General features: G+C 38.5%; 1 protein-coding gene across 8 annotated transcripts in view; it reads right to left on the bottom strand.

Annotated features, from left to right (window-relative positions):
- The window catches only part of tspoap1 (TSPO associated protein 1), a 62,675-nt gene that overhangs the window by 18,870 nt on the left and 28,811 nt on the right, over positions 1-14,994 (bottom strand). For 6 of the 8 annotated variants that reach the window (XM_026327883.1, XM_026327884.1, XM_026327888.1 and 3 more), the window contains 11 exons: positions 9,833-9,934; positions 7,793-7,960; positions 5,841-5,924; positions 5,606-5,695; positions 5,211-5,333; positions 5,023-5,127; positions 4,723-4,773; positions 3,943-3,975; positions 1,781-1,961; positions 888-977; positions 236-441 (listed from right to left, as the gene is read on the bottom strand). In XM_026327883.1, the coding sequence (XP_026183668.1) occupies positions 236-441; positions 888-977; positions 1,781-1,961; positions 3,943-3,975; positions 4,723-4,773; positions 5,023-5,127; positions 5,211-5,333; positions 5,606-5,695; positions 5,841-5,924; positions 7,793-7,960; positions 9,833-9,934 (1,233 nt within the window). The remainder of the gene's footprint in view (positions 1-235; positions 442-887; positions 978-1,780; positions 1,962-3,942; positions 3,976-4,722; positions 4,774-5,022; positions 5,128-5,210; positions 5,334-5,605; positions 5,696-5,840; positions 5,925-7,792; positions 7,961-9,832; positions 9,935-14,994) is intronic. The other 2 variants (XM_026327885.1, XM_026327887.1) reach the window with 2 other exon arrangements.

Here is a 14,994-nt window from a genome sequence, read left to right as displayed (position 1 = left end):
GTGTGTTAATATTTTCAGTGACAGCATCTGCTCCCAAGAAATAGCAATCATGAAAAAATCTGAATTAGCAAGTAAAACACTTATCTGTACTGAGGAAAATCTTTCAGGTAAATATGACATTTTCATCATATTAATGTCAATAAATGTGCACTGGCCCTTATAAATACACCAATTAATAGTATTGTGTATAAAATGAATAATCAGGGATATACAAATGCATTCTTGTGGCTGGTACCTCGTGTGTTGGGCTTGATTTGTGCGGACTGAGGTGAGTGTCAGACTTGGGAGTGAGGTGTGTGGTCTCTGACTTGCTGGAGGAGGAGGCTGACTTGCTGACACTGATGGTGGGCAGCTCTCGATGCTTGGTGACAGGTGAGCGCTCCACCCTGGACAGCCCTGCAGCATGAGGCGTGGCCCCCATCCGCAGTGCAGCGGCCACATCTAGCAGAAGAGAAAGAAAAAGAGGATAATACATGATGCGCGATTTTAAAAGACACTTCCAGACCTCTCACTGGTTACACTGGTTGCATCAGTGAGAAGCGAGGGGGATATGGCCACTGGTTGACATGCACAAGGCTCAAGGATGAACCTGGCTGATTAAACAGTGGACGAAAAATCCTGTCTCCATCTGTCTGAGGTCAGAGGTTACACTACCTTGTGGCAAAGTGTGTCACACCACCGCTCTTAAGGTGCTTAACTGGTTCCAAGGTTTAGAGACACATCTCTGACTCTCATGTGATGGAGAGAATTACAAGGAAGCTCTGTCTCCGTGTTGGACAGTGATGGTATAGGTGAAATGACAGGTTAGAACATGCTGTGCTTTTGTGACTGTGCCCAACACATATCATGAGTAACAGAGACACAGAGAGTACCGAGCGGATCATTACCCTCAGGGCAGGAGAGAGTGTCACCTCCCTCGAGACTCCAGAAGGCTATTTCACCCAGAGACACCATGTCCCATGAGTCACCAATGCAGTCTAAAAACACATGAACAGTTCAGGAGAAAGAGGTTGGATAAATTTGTGGGATACATACAGTAGGAAAGATGTGGATTAGATTGTACTGTTGTTGTATTCAAAGCAGCTCTGGATTGGATTGCATTTTGCATTTTGAAAATGCCTGTGCATGCACACACATACATACGGGTACAAGTGGCAGTAAGACCATTTTAGGCCTCATTTCATGTGCCCCTACCGTGTAAAAGGAACCTTCAAAGTCAAATTTACAAAATCCCCATGTGTAATACAGATATACTAAACCCTGGAAAGATGCAGACCTGATAGGACAGTTTAAAGAAATGCTTTTTGCCAATATGTTGGATGATGCAGTTAGGCTGTATTTTAATCTTCATTTCTATGTTTTGTGCCAGGATTCAATCCTCTTCAAGCGACAAGACTTCGGTTGGAAAAGAAATAATTTAAGAACACTAACAAATATGAAATACCAGTCGGTGATAGAGTATTATTTTGAAATAAGACAGAATAAGACAAACAGCTCATCTCAAAGTGTCAAAGTTAACTTTGGCTGTTACTGTTACTGTGTATTTACAATCTATTAAACCTAATCATTTACCACTGCCACTTTGTTAATATGCATCTGGTTGTTTAATATCCTTTAAAACACCAACTACCACAAAAAATGAATCACAAGAATCCTAAGAAGTACTGCTGAATGCACTGACACTTCTATCGTGGCCTAAAGCAGGCAACAACTACTCTTCTCTCAGCTGTATAGGTTATGCTTTGGAGTGTGAGTATATGTCATTGGTGGTGTGGCTCACCTCGTTCACTAGTCAGGCTCACACCATTGGTCAAAACAGAGAGGCTGGGGTTGTTGAGGAGGCTTGAGCCAGCAAGATCAACCTTAGAGGCCTGCAGTCGAAACTTCTCCAACTCTTGGGACAGCAAGCCAAACTGCTCACTCTGACTGCGACATTTCTCCTCCAGTTCTCGAACCTTTGACTATATAAAAGGTGTAACAAACAGAACAGATACAGAGTTTTTATCAATAACAGAACAATGGGAAAATCCACCTTTCAAGTTTATTTTACCATCAATTTGAGACACTCAGTACATGTCAATGGTAACTGTGTTTGTAAAACTATCATTATATTGCTTTTGTACAAATCTGAACTCAATGCGCCTTTGTAAAGACACAAACAATTAAGCTAAGCTTTGCTTATAAAGGCAGTAGGTTAAGTAGTATATGAATGTAGGGGCATTTAGTTTTTAGAGGTAGATTTCACCTTCAATAGAATCACACCTGTTTTGCTGTAATAAATAAGTCATTTACAAGGATCTAACACTGAGTAAATACTTTTATAACTTGTCAGTGTCATGCAGAAACATTTTATGCCCATACATCTGATGTTTTGATAAATTATAAATGAAAAGCTATCAAGCTATCAACCAATTACCTAATCAAATATCACATTGGATCTTATGCAGCTGTGATCAAGACAGCTAATTGGACCAACACAATATTGCAAATATCACATATAAAAATGCATTATAAAATTAAGTATTACAAGGTCAGGTTTCTGCAAGACAGATGTCAGTAAATCATTTGTTAAGGTTGTATACATTTGGCAAGGAATTACAGGGCCAGTGGAAAGAAAACAAGAGGGAAAAAGGCAGGTAGTTTTCTGGTAAGATGGGAAACAGGAGTAAAAGTGAGAATTGGAGGTAGTTTAGATCATGAAGAGTTATAAGATGTGCTTCTGTTTTACACTGCATTCACTTGAACAAAGCCACTTGACAGCTGGGTTATTTGCCAGAAGACTACAGAGGTTTGTCTTAGCTCCACTGCATTTCTATATGTGGCTGATTTCACTTCCGGTTGCGGTGGGAGTTTCCTGGCAGGCTGATCTGACAAAGGCCTCTGCTCGAAACTGTCTGAACAACATTTCCTGTTAGCTCTCACCTACGCAAAGCCGGGTCTGCAGCAACTGTTATCTAGCTACAATGAGCTAAAGTGGTATTGAATACTAAAACACAGGAATCAATCAGAAACCTTAAATGGATACTCAGCTACAAACAGCAGTCGAAGTTCTGTGTTGTGTATGGACAAACTGAAACTGTACCTCAGTATCATGAGATCAAATAGCAAGCTGAATTCATATACATGATAAATGTGCTCAATGCAGCTGGGAGTGATAAATGTGCCACTTCTATCTAGCCTCAAGTGAATGACCTGATTTACTGACACTCTAGTAACCTAAAAATAAGCATCTGCATCAAATGAGCCTCTATGAACAACGCTAATGAAAGCATTAATATTCTTAAACATTTATGAAAGATGGTTTTACAGTAATTACTGCATGGCTATTAGTCCTACTTCCAATTTAAGGACATACAGACATAAATGTACAAACCAGTCTAGGTTCTCTCAAATTCAAGGACTTAAATAAAATTTACCAGGGTTTGGTGGTTTTATCTACAGGACCTACGTAAGGTATGGTGCAGGAAGACATATAATGTAGCCCAGGAGGTTGAGCAGGCTAAAGGTTAACAGTACCTGCATGCAGTCCAGTGTACTCTGGTTAGCAAAAAGACAACACATAAGACAAAAAAGGTATACAAAAGTAAACACATGCTTGTCAAACTCTGAATCTGGGAAAAACAAAACAAATCAGTAGAGTCGCAGCAGTCTGAGTCCAGGTCAGCAAGAAAACCCTGTCAGGAGCCGGCATCACTAGAATGTCTCTTGGCCCTCTGTAGCCAACACCTGCCTTTTGACACACATATTCTGTTTAATTTTTCAAAAAAAGTTATGAACAGATTGAGAAAGGCAGTTTGTTGAATTGGTAACGTCAGGCTCTCAAGAGGGAAAGAGACTTTCTCCTGTAATGCTTTGGGTTTAAACACAGAGGCAGAAAGTCAGAGAAAAAGCAAGATGAAGGAAAAACCTTTTTATAAAACAACTGGAGCATCTATACTCTACCAGCTCCCTCTGCAACACCAGCTGAGTCAACTCCTAAAATAAAATACACACTTTATTTAGGAACCAACAAAATAGACAGTGTGAAGAAAAGAGCACAGATATATACACAGTCACCAGTTCTGGATGATGACTTTTTGAATTTTCTCTTGCAGGCTCTAAAATCTTCTGGATCTTTTTATTTCATTTCTTAGAATCAACAGCAAAGGAGACAGATGGGGACTTCCACTGTCACAGGGTGTCAGGAGTCATTTTGAACTTAGTGAGTGTTACACTCACTGAGAGCAAGCAGAAACGTCACACAGCGGCAGACAAGCCATCTGTTCAAACGGTTTTCCAGGCCCATGGGTTGTACAAAAATATAAGTATTTTCTGCAACAGCCTCTGTACCAGGTGTTAAGATAAGAATAAAGGGCCATATGTTGCTTCAGTGGCAGCGAGATGTCTTTTGTCAACTGAGAAAAGGGACAAAAATGAATACTTATGCCCTTTGCATGTCTTTTGACACCTCCAGTAATAAATTAGAGAGAAGAATCCAGTAGTGGATGACAGAAATACTGAGGAAGTTTGAAAGGAAAACCCTCACATCTCTACTGTTTTAAGTTTTGCTCTCCTGTGTAACACTTGCAGCTTTGATTTTGATTTTTGGTAAGTCATCCTAAACTCTTCAAAGCATCTTAAGTCCTTACTGTACAGTAATAAAAGGACTGCATAAAAATCATTATTAATTCTCTTGTCTGATGAGTAGTTATAAGTGGCCACAGTGGTGAAACACAAACTCACCTCCAGCATCTGAACCACTCCCTCGTGTTCCCTCTTGGCAAATAACTGAGCCTGATAATTCAAAAGATATTAAAGTCGGTGAAATGATGGTTATTTTCTTATAAAATACTAATTCACAGCACACAAAACTCTGCTGACAAAAACTCAATGTTTTATTGGTGCCCTAAGGTTGCCTCCTGCTGGGCAAAGCACCCCATTTCCCATAACAGAAACAGACCTTTAGGCCACCAGTGGTTGATTTTAGCACAAGAAATATTTCTGTATTTCATTGTAGAATATACAAAGGGCTGTAGCTCTCACCCGCTGTAACCGTTTGATTTCATCCTGTTTGAACTTAAGGATAGCCAGTGCCTGCTCATGTTCCAATTCCAGCTGCTGCCTTCGCTCAGCGACCTCTCGCATATGCTGTTCAGAACAAAACATCGGATTATAGTTTTTATAAGAAGCATAAAATCAATCAGACACATTGGACCTAACCCAAACTCTACCTTTAGGACCTGCTCTAGGTTCTCCAGTTTGGCACGGAGTCTCTGGTTCTCCTCGAGAACTAAATTGTGTTGAGCAGTCACTTCAGAGAGATCTTCCTTCAGCGCCTCATTCTCAGCCCGAGTCTTGGGAAACAACACTGGGTTAACTGACTGGATCATTTTAAAGGAAATTCATCATTATTCCCATCAGTCATTTTAGACCTAAACAAAATTAAACCAGGAAGTCGTTAAGCTCTTTAATTCCATAAGGCTTGGGGTGCTAAAGCTCTGTTTTAATATCACAGTGTAGCCAGATCTCAGCAATTTTGGGGGATAAAATAATATTATAAACTGACAGTTCTGATTCAGTTTATAAAACAAAAAGTGACAGCTCAACAGGACAGGGAAACACTGACCTGGTCGAGCAGCTGTGCCTTCCTCCTGAGGAGATTTGCCTCCTCTTTTAGTTGCTCATTCTTGCCTTGCTCATCCTCGAGCTGGCTCTCCTGTTACAAAACCACAAGTTCAGATAAAACTGAGCAAATCCATATCTTCCCCAAACTTATGCCTGCTACAGTAATGCTTTCAACAGACTGGAGGGTGCCCAGAAAGCACAAGAGAAGAAAATACTGGAGCAAGAAGATTGCTTACCAAATCCAGACATCTCTTCTGCCGCTTCTTTACTTCATGCTCAAGGTTTTCACATTCTTTTCTCTTCTTTCTCAGCTCACTTTCCTGAACCAACAATGATTAGAAAGCAAAGACAGTTATTCTAAATCTGTATTTTGAAATCTGAAAGTGGCTCTGAAGCTACGTCAACTGTGGTTCTTTACTGTACATAGTTCCAAATCAAACAAGCTCTTAAAGAAAGAGCAGGATATACTGTACAAGAGCATAAGCTTAAAAAATAGGCAATAAAATGATTTGCATTTACATTTAACAATGCAATGCAGAATATAATAGTTCTGATACTGACCTCTGACATGACACCAATGAGGTATTATCCTTTAATTATTATAAATGCAGCTTACATGCAGGACCATTGGAGAAATCAGCTTATTTCAGCACAGCCACAGGACTTTAATCAAGTATTACCTCTGTCACAGTGTGGGGGAAGCCACAGAACAGACAGGCTAATTGCAGACCACCAGCAGCTGACTAGAAGAGATGCTGTACTCTCACCAGTGATGAAACAACAAGACAATAATGATAATTAAACTGCAATCTGTGGTCTGATTTGCTTCGACGACCTGAATAATGTTTATCGAATAAGAATATTCTGTTGTGTTGACAAATTATGACTGCAAAGACAGAGTACCATGTCTGGGTGTGCTGACTGGAATTTAAATGTCCTATCAGCCATTTCACATTTAACAAAAACACATCTCACTAAACTCTTCATTTGCTGTGGCTCCAACTTAATTTTTTTCTCCCAGTATCCAATTTTCCATATCTAAATGTGTCTGTTGGCCAGGACAACCACAAAGACAGAGTCACCAATCGCTTTGTTTTCTAAACCATACACAGAGGTCAGTGGAGATTCTCAGTTGACCAGGTGAGGTTTTCTAGAAGCTGAGTCATGCAACTCATTTTAGCCATTAGCCATTTCCTCCAATAACTCAGCCACATTCTACACAATACAATAATTTATCTATGATGTAAGAGCCTCCCAACAAACCAAAGATAAAAATGTTCAGCCTTATAGTAGCTATTTTCCACTTTGTTAAACTGAAAGTTGCTTATTGTCTAGCCAGAAAGAGTGAAGCACAGCACACATATAATACCATCAGTTGCCATCTCAGCAGCACATTCTGACTGTCTTCATTCCTTTTTTGCAGCTTTAATTAGCACCTGCAGCGTATACAGAAAGTTTGTGTTTGAGCAAACCAAGCACATTGGAGAATGAAATAAAGGCATAGGTCCTGATAGCATTTCTATTTTATAATGAGCTGTCTCCCTAGTGCAAGTTATTTCAGCTAATTATAAGGCATGAAGCAAAATAACATCCATGACAATCTCAGATTCACATTTTTTTCATTTTACATGAAAATCTATGCAAAGCTGAAAGGGACAATGGTCTATTTAAGCCAAAAGACCTACATACAGATTCAGCAAGGCCAATGTGCCACTCTTCTGTTTCCAAGAGACAAGATCAAAATAATCCCAGCATTACATAACAAATCAGTGGTATTCAGCTCAATCACAGCACCGAAACTCAAGCTTCGACTTCACAATAAAATGCAAAGTACACAGCAAAGTGTATTTCCTGCAATTAAATCATATGTGATAGTTTCTGCTAAGAGGTATGCACTCTCTCTTCACTGATTAGAAGGTCATACTGGTGACATCTAATAACCCTCTGTATTAATAACATCAAATTTTAGCAAAAAACTACAAAGCTCTAATTATTAGTACTAACTATACATTGCATTTGCTAATGTAGAAGAATAATTCATGCTTTCATTAGCTGTTTTGTCCCAATAAAATCTGCAAGAAAAAGGTGTGGTGTGTTAGAAAAAACCTGCATGGTCTTGCTCTAAATGTTCACCTGTATGACAGGGACATTTTGAAGTAAGAGCTAAGTGAGTACTACATGTTCTTACCAAAAACTTTAGGTGCTGCTCCTCTGTGTGTTCCTCCTGACGGGAGAGGGTCGGGCTGAGGCCCGGGGGGGGCGTCACTTGCAGCCCCAACTCCTCCTCCTCTCCAGGAATCTTCTCACACCTGGATGGAGCTTCATCTAATGCCACACACGGGGTCTGTCCTACAACCTGACAGGGCCAGGAAGAATCATTCAGTCAGGACTTCACATTTACAGAGGGTATCCTGGAAAAGCCAAGATCGAGTGTGATGTACCACTGTGTCAACACTAGATACAATATAAGTTTAATGTGCTTTGTGGAAAATAGATCCAGTATTTATGTCAGTTACTGGGGTGAAGGAATCAGCCATTATTTGTGCTCACATTCACTTTTCCCATTGGAGCAAACAGACTCAGGACTTAAAGCATCAGGGCAGTACTGAAACCAGTGTGGCATAGTTAAAGGTAATGACTCTTCTGCTGACCACGTGGTTGTACTAAATTAACCACTTCTGGTGCAAAAACATTGACCACTACTGAGATGTGTGTGTCTGTTAGACTGTACATTATATTAACCTCCACCGTGACAGATTAGCAGCAAACTTTCTTTCCAGTGGTCCAACTACAATCACGAAATAATCCAAGGGGAATCCCTTGAGCCTACAACATGATTGGAGCATTTCAGCAGAAAGCCTTTGCTTTCTAATTAGGCTGCATGTATCAACTTGAATATTTCAAAGTAGACTACTTGCACTGACCAATTGCTGTTACACATTCGTTTTTATAAATTGTAAGATTTGTCTACCTGGGATTGAAGTGGTGGACAGGCTGACATTGGTTAAGGGTTAAGAGTTGGAAATCAATATCTAATTTTAGAGCAAACCTACTTATGCTCAGAGTAGAACTGCCAAGTGCTGCCAAGGCCATAACCCAATAACAGGATCAAAGGTGCTCTGCCATGTGCTGCAACAGGGCTCTCTCCATCAGTAAAGGTGCAACACTCAAGACCTCAATGACAGTTTCCACTTGTTAGAGGAGAGATTTGTCTAAGGACTCCCAGAACACGGCATTGAGATTTATTTACTATTGTGACAATTTCTGTGCTTAGGAACTTTGAAAACAAGCCAAACCTATAAAAAGATGCATGTCATGATAGTTTGCAAAGAGACATCAGTGTAAATTTGTTCCTAATGTTTCCATTAGCTGCTAAATATATAAACAAACTTAGGATACACTGGCTTCTTTATTTCTAAGTATTTCATATTTTTTAAGAAGTGTGTTACATTTCTCTATTCTATTAAGAATTTTACAGCTTCACACACTAGATGTGTATAACACCAAGTATGCATCCATGTAATTAAAACCTGTTGTCACCAATTTGGGGACCCTGATTTTAAATTTGACAAGCAGGTTAATTCCATTGTAAAGAAGAGTTTCTTTCAACTATGGTAAATAGCCAAAGTGAAACACATTTATGCCCTTGAAAAACTCACCCATGCTTTTATTACAACTCGTGTAGATTACTGCAACGCACTTTATACTGGGATTAGTCCGGCTTCTGTTGCTCGCCTTCATCTGCTGCAAAGAGCTGCAGCTCCATTTTTAACAGGAACACGCAGACATCACATCACCCCCATTTTGGCTTCCCTTCACTGGCTCCCAGTGCACTATAAGGTCTATTTTAAAATTTGTTATTTGCATATAAATGCCTCCAAATGTCCCCACCCCCCACCCCCCTCTAATCATTATTGTACAGCACTTTGGCCAACTTTATTGTCTGCAAATGTGCTTTATAAATACAATTTGATTTGTATTTGATTTGATTTGATAATTACAGTTGAAGATTTAAAAACTGCCAATGAATTGACACCGAGCTAATTTCCTGTTATTGGAGGGACTGTATTGTGAAAGTCAAAGTCTGTCACATGTAGAGCACATACAGTGAATCAAAATTGTGTTATTCTCAGACCCTTGGTGCATACAGATAAAGTGAAGAGGATGAAGCATCAGAGAGACAACAAACTGACATGATTCTGAGTTAATTAGAAAACAGTGCTTTCACCTTGGCTGTTCTCAGGCCTTCATCTTTTGGGGTTAACTCCTGTTGCTGATGTGAGCGGTCATTGTTATTTTCAGAAACCACCACGCTGTCAATAAAACCAACCTGGCAATAACAAAACAGAAGGACATCTCTGAAAGACCACTCCTCATTTCATCGAGCAGCTGATTCCCAGTGATATAATTTAATAATATCACACCATTTTGCAGAATCATTTAATTGTGTTCTAGATGTTACTTCGATTCATACATGAAAAAGATGTGAGAGTTTTCTGGCACCACACTGTTAAAAGACTGGTAAATACCTGTTTGTTAGCCAAGAAGATGCTTAATGCTGTAGCCTGTCGCAAGTGCAGCAGCTTGCATCAGGGAGGAAGGGTGACGGTTTGTTATTTCTAAGCAGTATAATCAAGAGTCATGGTGGATACAAAAGACCTTAATAAGGGATGATAACTCTCTGGCTATTCAGCACTAAATCGTTGGCATGTCTGTGAAGTTAAGCAAGGATATCCCTGGTTTATCTTTTGGATAGAGGACCAGATGGTGTAAGTAGTGGTGACGAAAGGCCAGCAGGAGGCACTAATACCATTGGCCTCTGTACAAAACAGTAGACAGAAATGAGGGCTTTAAACAAGTACTCTGCTGATTTTTCTGCCCCTGATTCTTTTTGATGGTCTTTAAAGATCCTGTCATATCCATCTGGCACATAAATACTGTCTGATTTCAACATCCTGAAAAAATTCCCATCCTTATGTTGGGTCACTCATGGCTAAACCTGTCAGTCTTGTGACTCCTAATTAGCTTGCAGCACTTCATACCCATCCACTGGGCTGACTTAAGTATGAAGAATTTGCTGCTACAATCTGGCAGCGATGCAGCACATGGGAGTGACATATTAATGGTGATCAACACAAGATCCCTACACAAATTTCAACAAACTCCACCCTTTTATCATTATGTTGCTACTGATTAAACATTTTAGAAAACTTGGAAAAACTTTACCTTTATTTCAAAGTTTAACTATTTTGATAAAAATAACTACACAGTGATAACATATTGTAAAAATGTGTCTTACCTCACTAGCAGTCTATAGGTCAAAGCTATTAAAAAAAAAACTGTTTTTGTAAAGGGACTTTGAGAGTCTACAATGATGAGTTCAAACCAAATATAATCAGGGTTCAGGCGATGTGTGATATAATTCTGACATGATTTAGACAAATTGGCACAGAAAGGGAATATTACATAATTCCTCACTTATACAATGTTGTGAGGAATAGAGGGACTGTCATAGAGAGCATTAGACCAAGGCTTAGAGTTTATGAATCATTTTAAAGGTTTATGTGCCAACACACTGACCTAAGACAACTTAATGTGACCTAACAATCTGTGCATGTTTTAAAGATTTGAACTGATCATAGTTCATAATTCTCTTCTCATGTGGACAATTAAGAGAAAAGATCAACTAAGTCAAATGTTAGTTCTACAGCAAAGTAATAAAGTACAAACCTTACATTTTTAAGGAAAAACAGTAATGCATTCTGGGCCCATATATGCCAGTAAAATTACAATATATCTAGAATCATATTTGATGCTGCATTATTGCTCTTTTAGCAAAGGCCTATTTTGATTTAGTGTTATTGTAATGCATTACTGTGTTATACATGTGCTTATAAGTCAGAGGTTAAGGGTACAAATAGCATCATAACTCTTTATTATCATGGGGCCCATGTTGCATTCTTCTACCCACTTAACAATTTAACTCATATGTCTGGTAGTAATACAGTTCTTTTCTTGCAAGAGTCAACGTACTTTAAATGCATTTTAGTTTTGGGTTGATTTTTTTCCTATGAATTATAATGAATTTTTAAGCACATTTAAACAACCCTTATTCTAAAACATATATAAATATCCCGCCAAATGACAAAATCATTTTTCAGTTAGGGAAGCAGCAATTATTTCAATCTATCACCCAAACTAAGAAATGTCAATGACCTTGCACTTTCTCATGGTTCAAATATGTGACATGAAATATTAAATAAAATGTAAATGATATCTTGTCAGAGTACAATTAGAATAAGATGTACATATTTGCATATATATTTGTATAGAGTCACCAAAATATAACTATGAGAGTTAACAATCTAGTATATATAAAAAGCACTTTTAAATTAGATAAGTCATCCAGTATATGGGGAAACAATTGCATTGACAGTGGCCCCAAATAGTGACCTGCTACATGTATGTACACATACACACAGGCATCATAGTCTAAACTGTACTATATGTGTTAAAGTAGATTTATTATGTGTTGAATCATTTTAACATTTGGATAATATTTCTAATATAGTCTCATGTAAGGGAACATAGTTTAAGGATAAAATGTAAACAGCTGTAATTTATCAAATAGCATATTGTTTATGTTTGGAATGGATTCTTTAAAGCTTTTACAAAATAATGCACTGATATATACTTTGCTGCTTTATTGCATCCATGTTAGTCTTTTTAAATATCTTCTATCTATCTATCTTCTATCAATGTCATGCTGTTGGATTAGTGAGAGGGTAAAAGGTCAAATTATTTATTTTATTTTATAAGCATTTTTGCCTTTATTCAACAGTAGATCAAGGAGAGGCGAACAGAAAACAGGAGAAGACAAATGAGAGAGACCTGTGACGGTAGCCACACCTGAACATCACACATGGAGCATCCCCACAACTACTCGTCTATTGCAGCCCTCCAAATGACCAAATTCAAAGATGCAATGATTTGTATCTATTTGAATTATAATATAGTGATAGCATACTTTAAAAGTTAATTATTAAATTCCACCAAACTCAAAGTGTGATAAATACTTAGATGTTTCTGCTAATATTTTATTATTTATACTTATATAGTATAATTAATGCAATTTGTGCTCAGTCAGTAGCACAGAGCAGTCAGGCACACTTACACATACTGTAGATAAATGAAATCATGAATGGGAATTAGTCGACAGGAGAGGTTGGCGTAAATATGTGCAGGGTCCATACAACACTGCAAATAATTTATCATCAACTTCAGCTAACACAAAATGTTCTACAGATTATTGTTAAATTAGGAGCTGGGATACTAAATTTGCTGGCTTGCAAATGTGTTTCATTTAATATAGGAATGAAACTTTAAAAAAAACATCTTTAAACTTAAGTGGCACTAGTTTATTAGTGAACATGTACAGTACGTTAAGTTTACAAGCTGGATTAAATTCACAGGAGTATATACACATATATACATATGAGTTTTGGCTATTATATAGATGTATGATGATGTACATTTGGCCTTGAGGAACGGTTCCAGATTGAGTGAAAATTTTGCCCACTGCTTAAATTCCTGTGCTGTTCTAATTCAGTACAGATTTTCCCTTAAGATTTTATAGATTATATGTTATGGAAGCATAAAAAATAAAGCATTGCTTTATTTTGGCTTGTCTGGGTTATAACAGAGAGAACAATAGGTCATAATGTGACAACAGAGAACCCTCACATGGACCCCACAGCAGATGGTGCTGTATGTGTTTTTACCAGTCAAGTTCCTAGTTTAGAAACTCACCTCTACTTGCATATTGAGGTGCCACTGTATGCACTTCACACCAATGTGGTTCATGTATACTAAAGGATCAAGTACACTCTGGGCCCATGAATACTAAAGCAGGGTCAGATCCCATTCAGCAGGCCCTGAATGCCCTAAGCACATTGGTGTAATCCCTGCAGACTACTGAAACGGGTAACTGGATCACTTCTTTTAAAAGCACCTTAATGGATTGGCATGGCCCTTGATTTTCTTTTTAATATAAAGCATATCGATGTCCACCAATCAAACACTCTACAACCCTTTCACTAAGTCGGCCTGCATAAATTCTACGTCGGAGGCTCCAAAATATGACTGTTACAAAACCAGGTTTCTGACAGGCTGTCCTTGACTAGGCCTCATGGATGTCCCATCTTTCTAATTTGTAGAAAGTGGTAGTCCCATCACAGACAAGGGTGGGATTTACCACAGGATTTACTGAAATGAATATTAAAAAACAACAGCTATGAGACCTAAAAGAAAAATCGCCTTACCTGCAAGTCATATTGTACTACTAATATGAGGCACGTACCATACTAATAATCTTTCAGCATAAACTGGTGGTTTTAATATCTAACACAAATGCAACATGCACTGGCTTGAGTAAATGCTATCCTCATTTGTGACCGATCATGACATTGATTAGTTTTCTGTGTCAAGTCTCAACTTTGACTCCTGCACACTTCATTCTTACATGCAAGCAGACACATTTGAGGTTAGACACAGAGACGACACACAGAAACAACAAAATGCATGGCATGACCTACCCCCTTTTGTGTGATCTGTGGCAACGTCAAGGCTTTCCTTGGCCTGCTAGTTATCCAGAGATAGAGAAGTCTTTACTGCCGCTCAAGTCTTACCTACCACCCGAAACCCTCTCACCGCTGCCACAGCAACAGAGAGCGGATTACTGGACTGTACCATTCTGTTGTTAGAGGGGATTAGAGTTCACACAACATGGCCCCTTTCTGGTGTGCGTGTGTTATTGGGAGTGCATGTGTGCGTTCCACAAATGAGAGATTACCACAGTCGGCATTCTCATTTGAGCTCTGCAGGCAGATAATTTTACTTCTTTTACTTTACTTCTCAGGCAGTGGAGGAATTTACAGGAAAAAAAATTAAAATATATGCTTTTAAAGAAATGTAAACATCAAAACTGCACTTCTCATGGTGATACAAGGGGAAACTATATTTTATATTTAGTTCCCCTTTCATCCTGTTTCTCAGGTTATCTGTGCATTTTTCTCTTAGTCTTTTAGTTTTTTTGTAGCATTTCTGTAGCATTTATGTTTACTGTTTGACCCTTTGTAGCATTTGTATTTATGTCTGTTTGCACTGGAGTACCCCCCCCCCCCCCCCCCCCTGTACCAAAACAAATTCCTTGTGTGTGTGTGTGTGCACACTCACTTGGCAATAAAGCTCATTCTAATTCTAATCTAATAACTATATTGTCCTCTTTTACAGATGGTTACTGGTGTGGCTAAAGAAAATTTTACAGTTACAAATAATACTGATTCTGCATAATGCAATCCATACATATATTTATGTGTGGGAACGTTTTTG

The sequence above is a fragment of the Mastacembelus armatus genome, chromosome 14 (genome assembly GCF_900324485.2).
Source record: "Mastacembelus armatus chromosome 14, fMasArm1.2, whole genome shotgun sequence".
NCBI classification, from domain to species: domain Eukaryota; kingdom Metazoa; phylum Chordata; class Actinopteri; order Synbranchiformes; family Mastacembelidae; genus Mastacembelus; species Mastacembelus armatus.
This window is presented reverse-complemented; position numbering and strand designations above follow the sequence as displayed.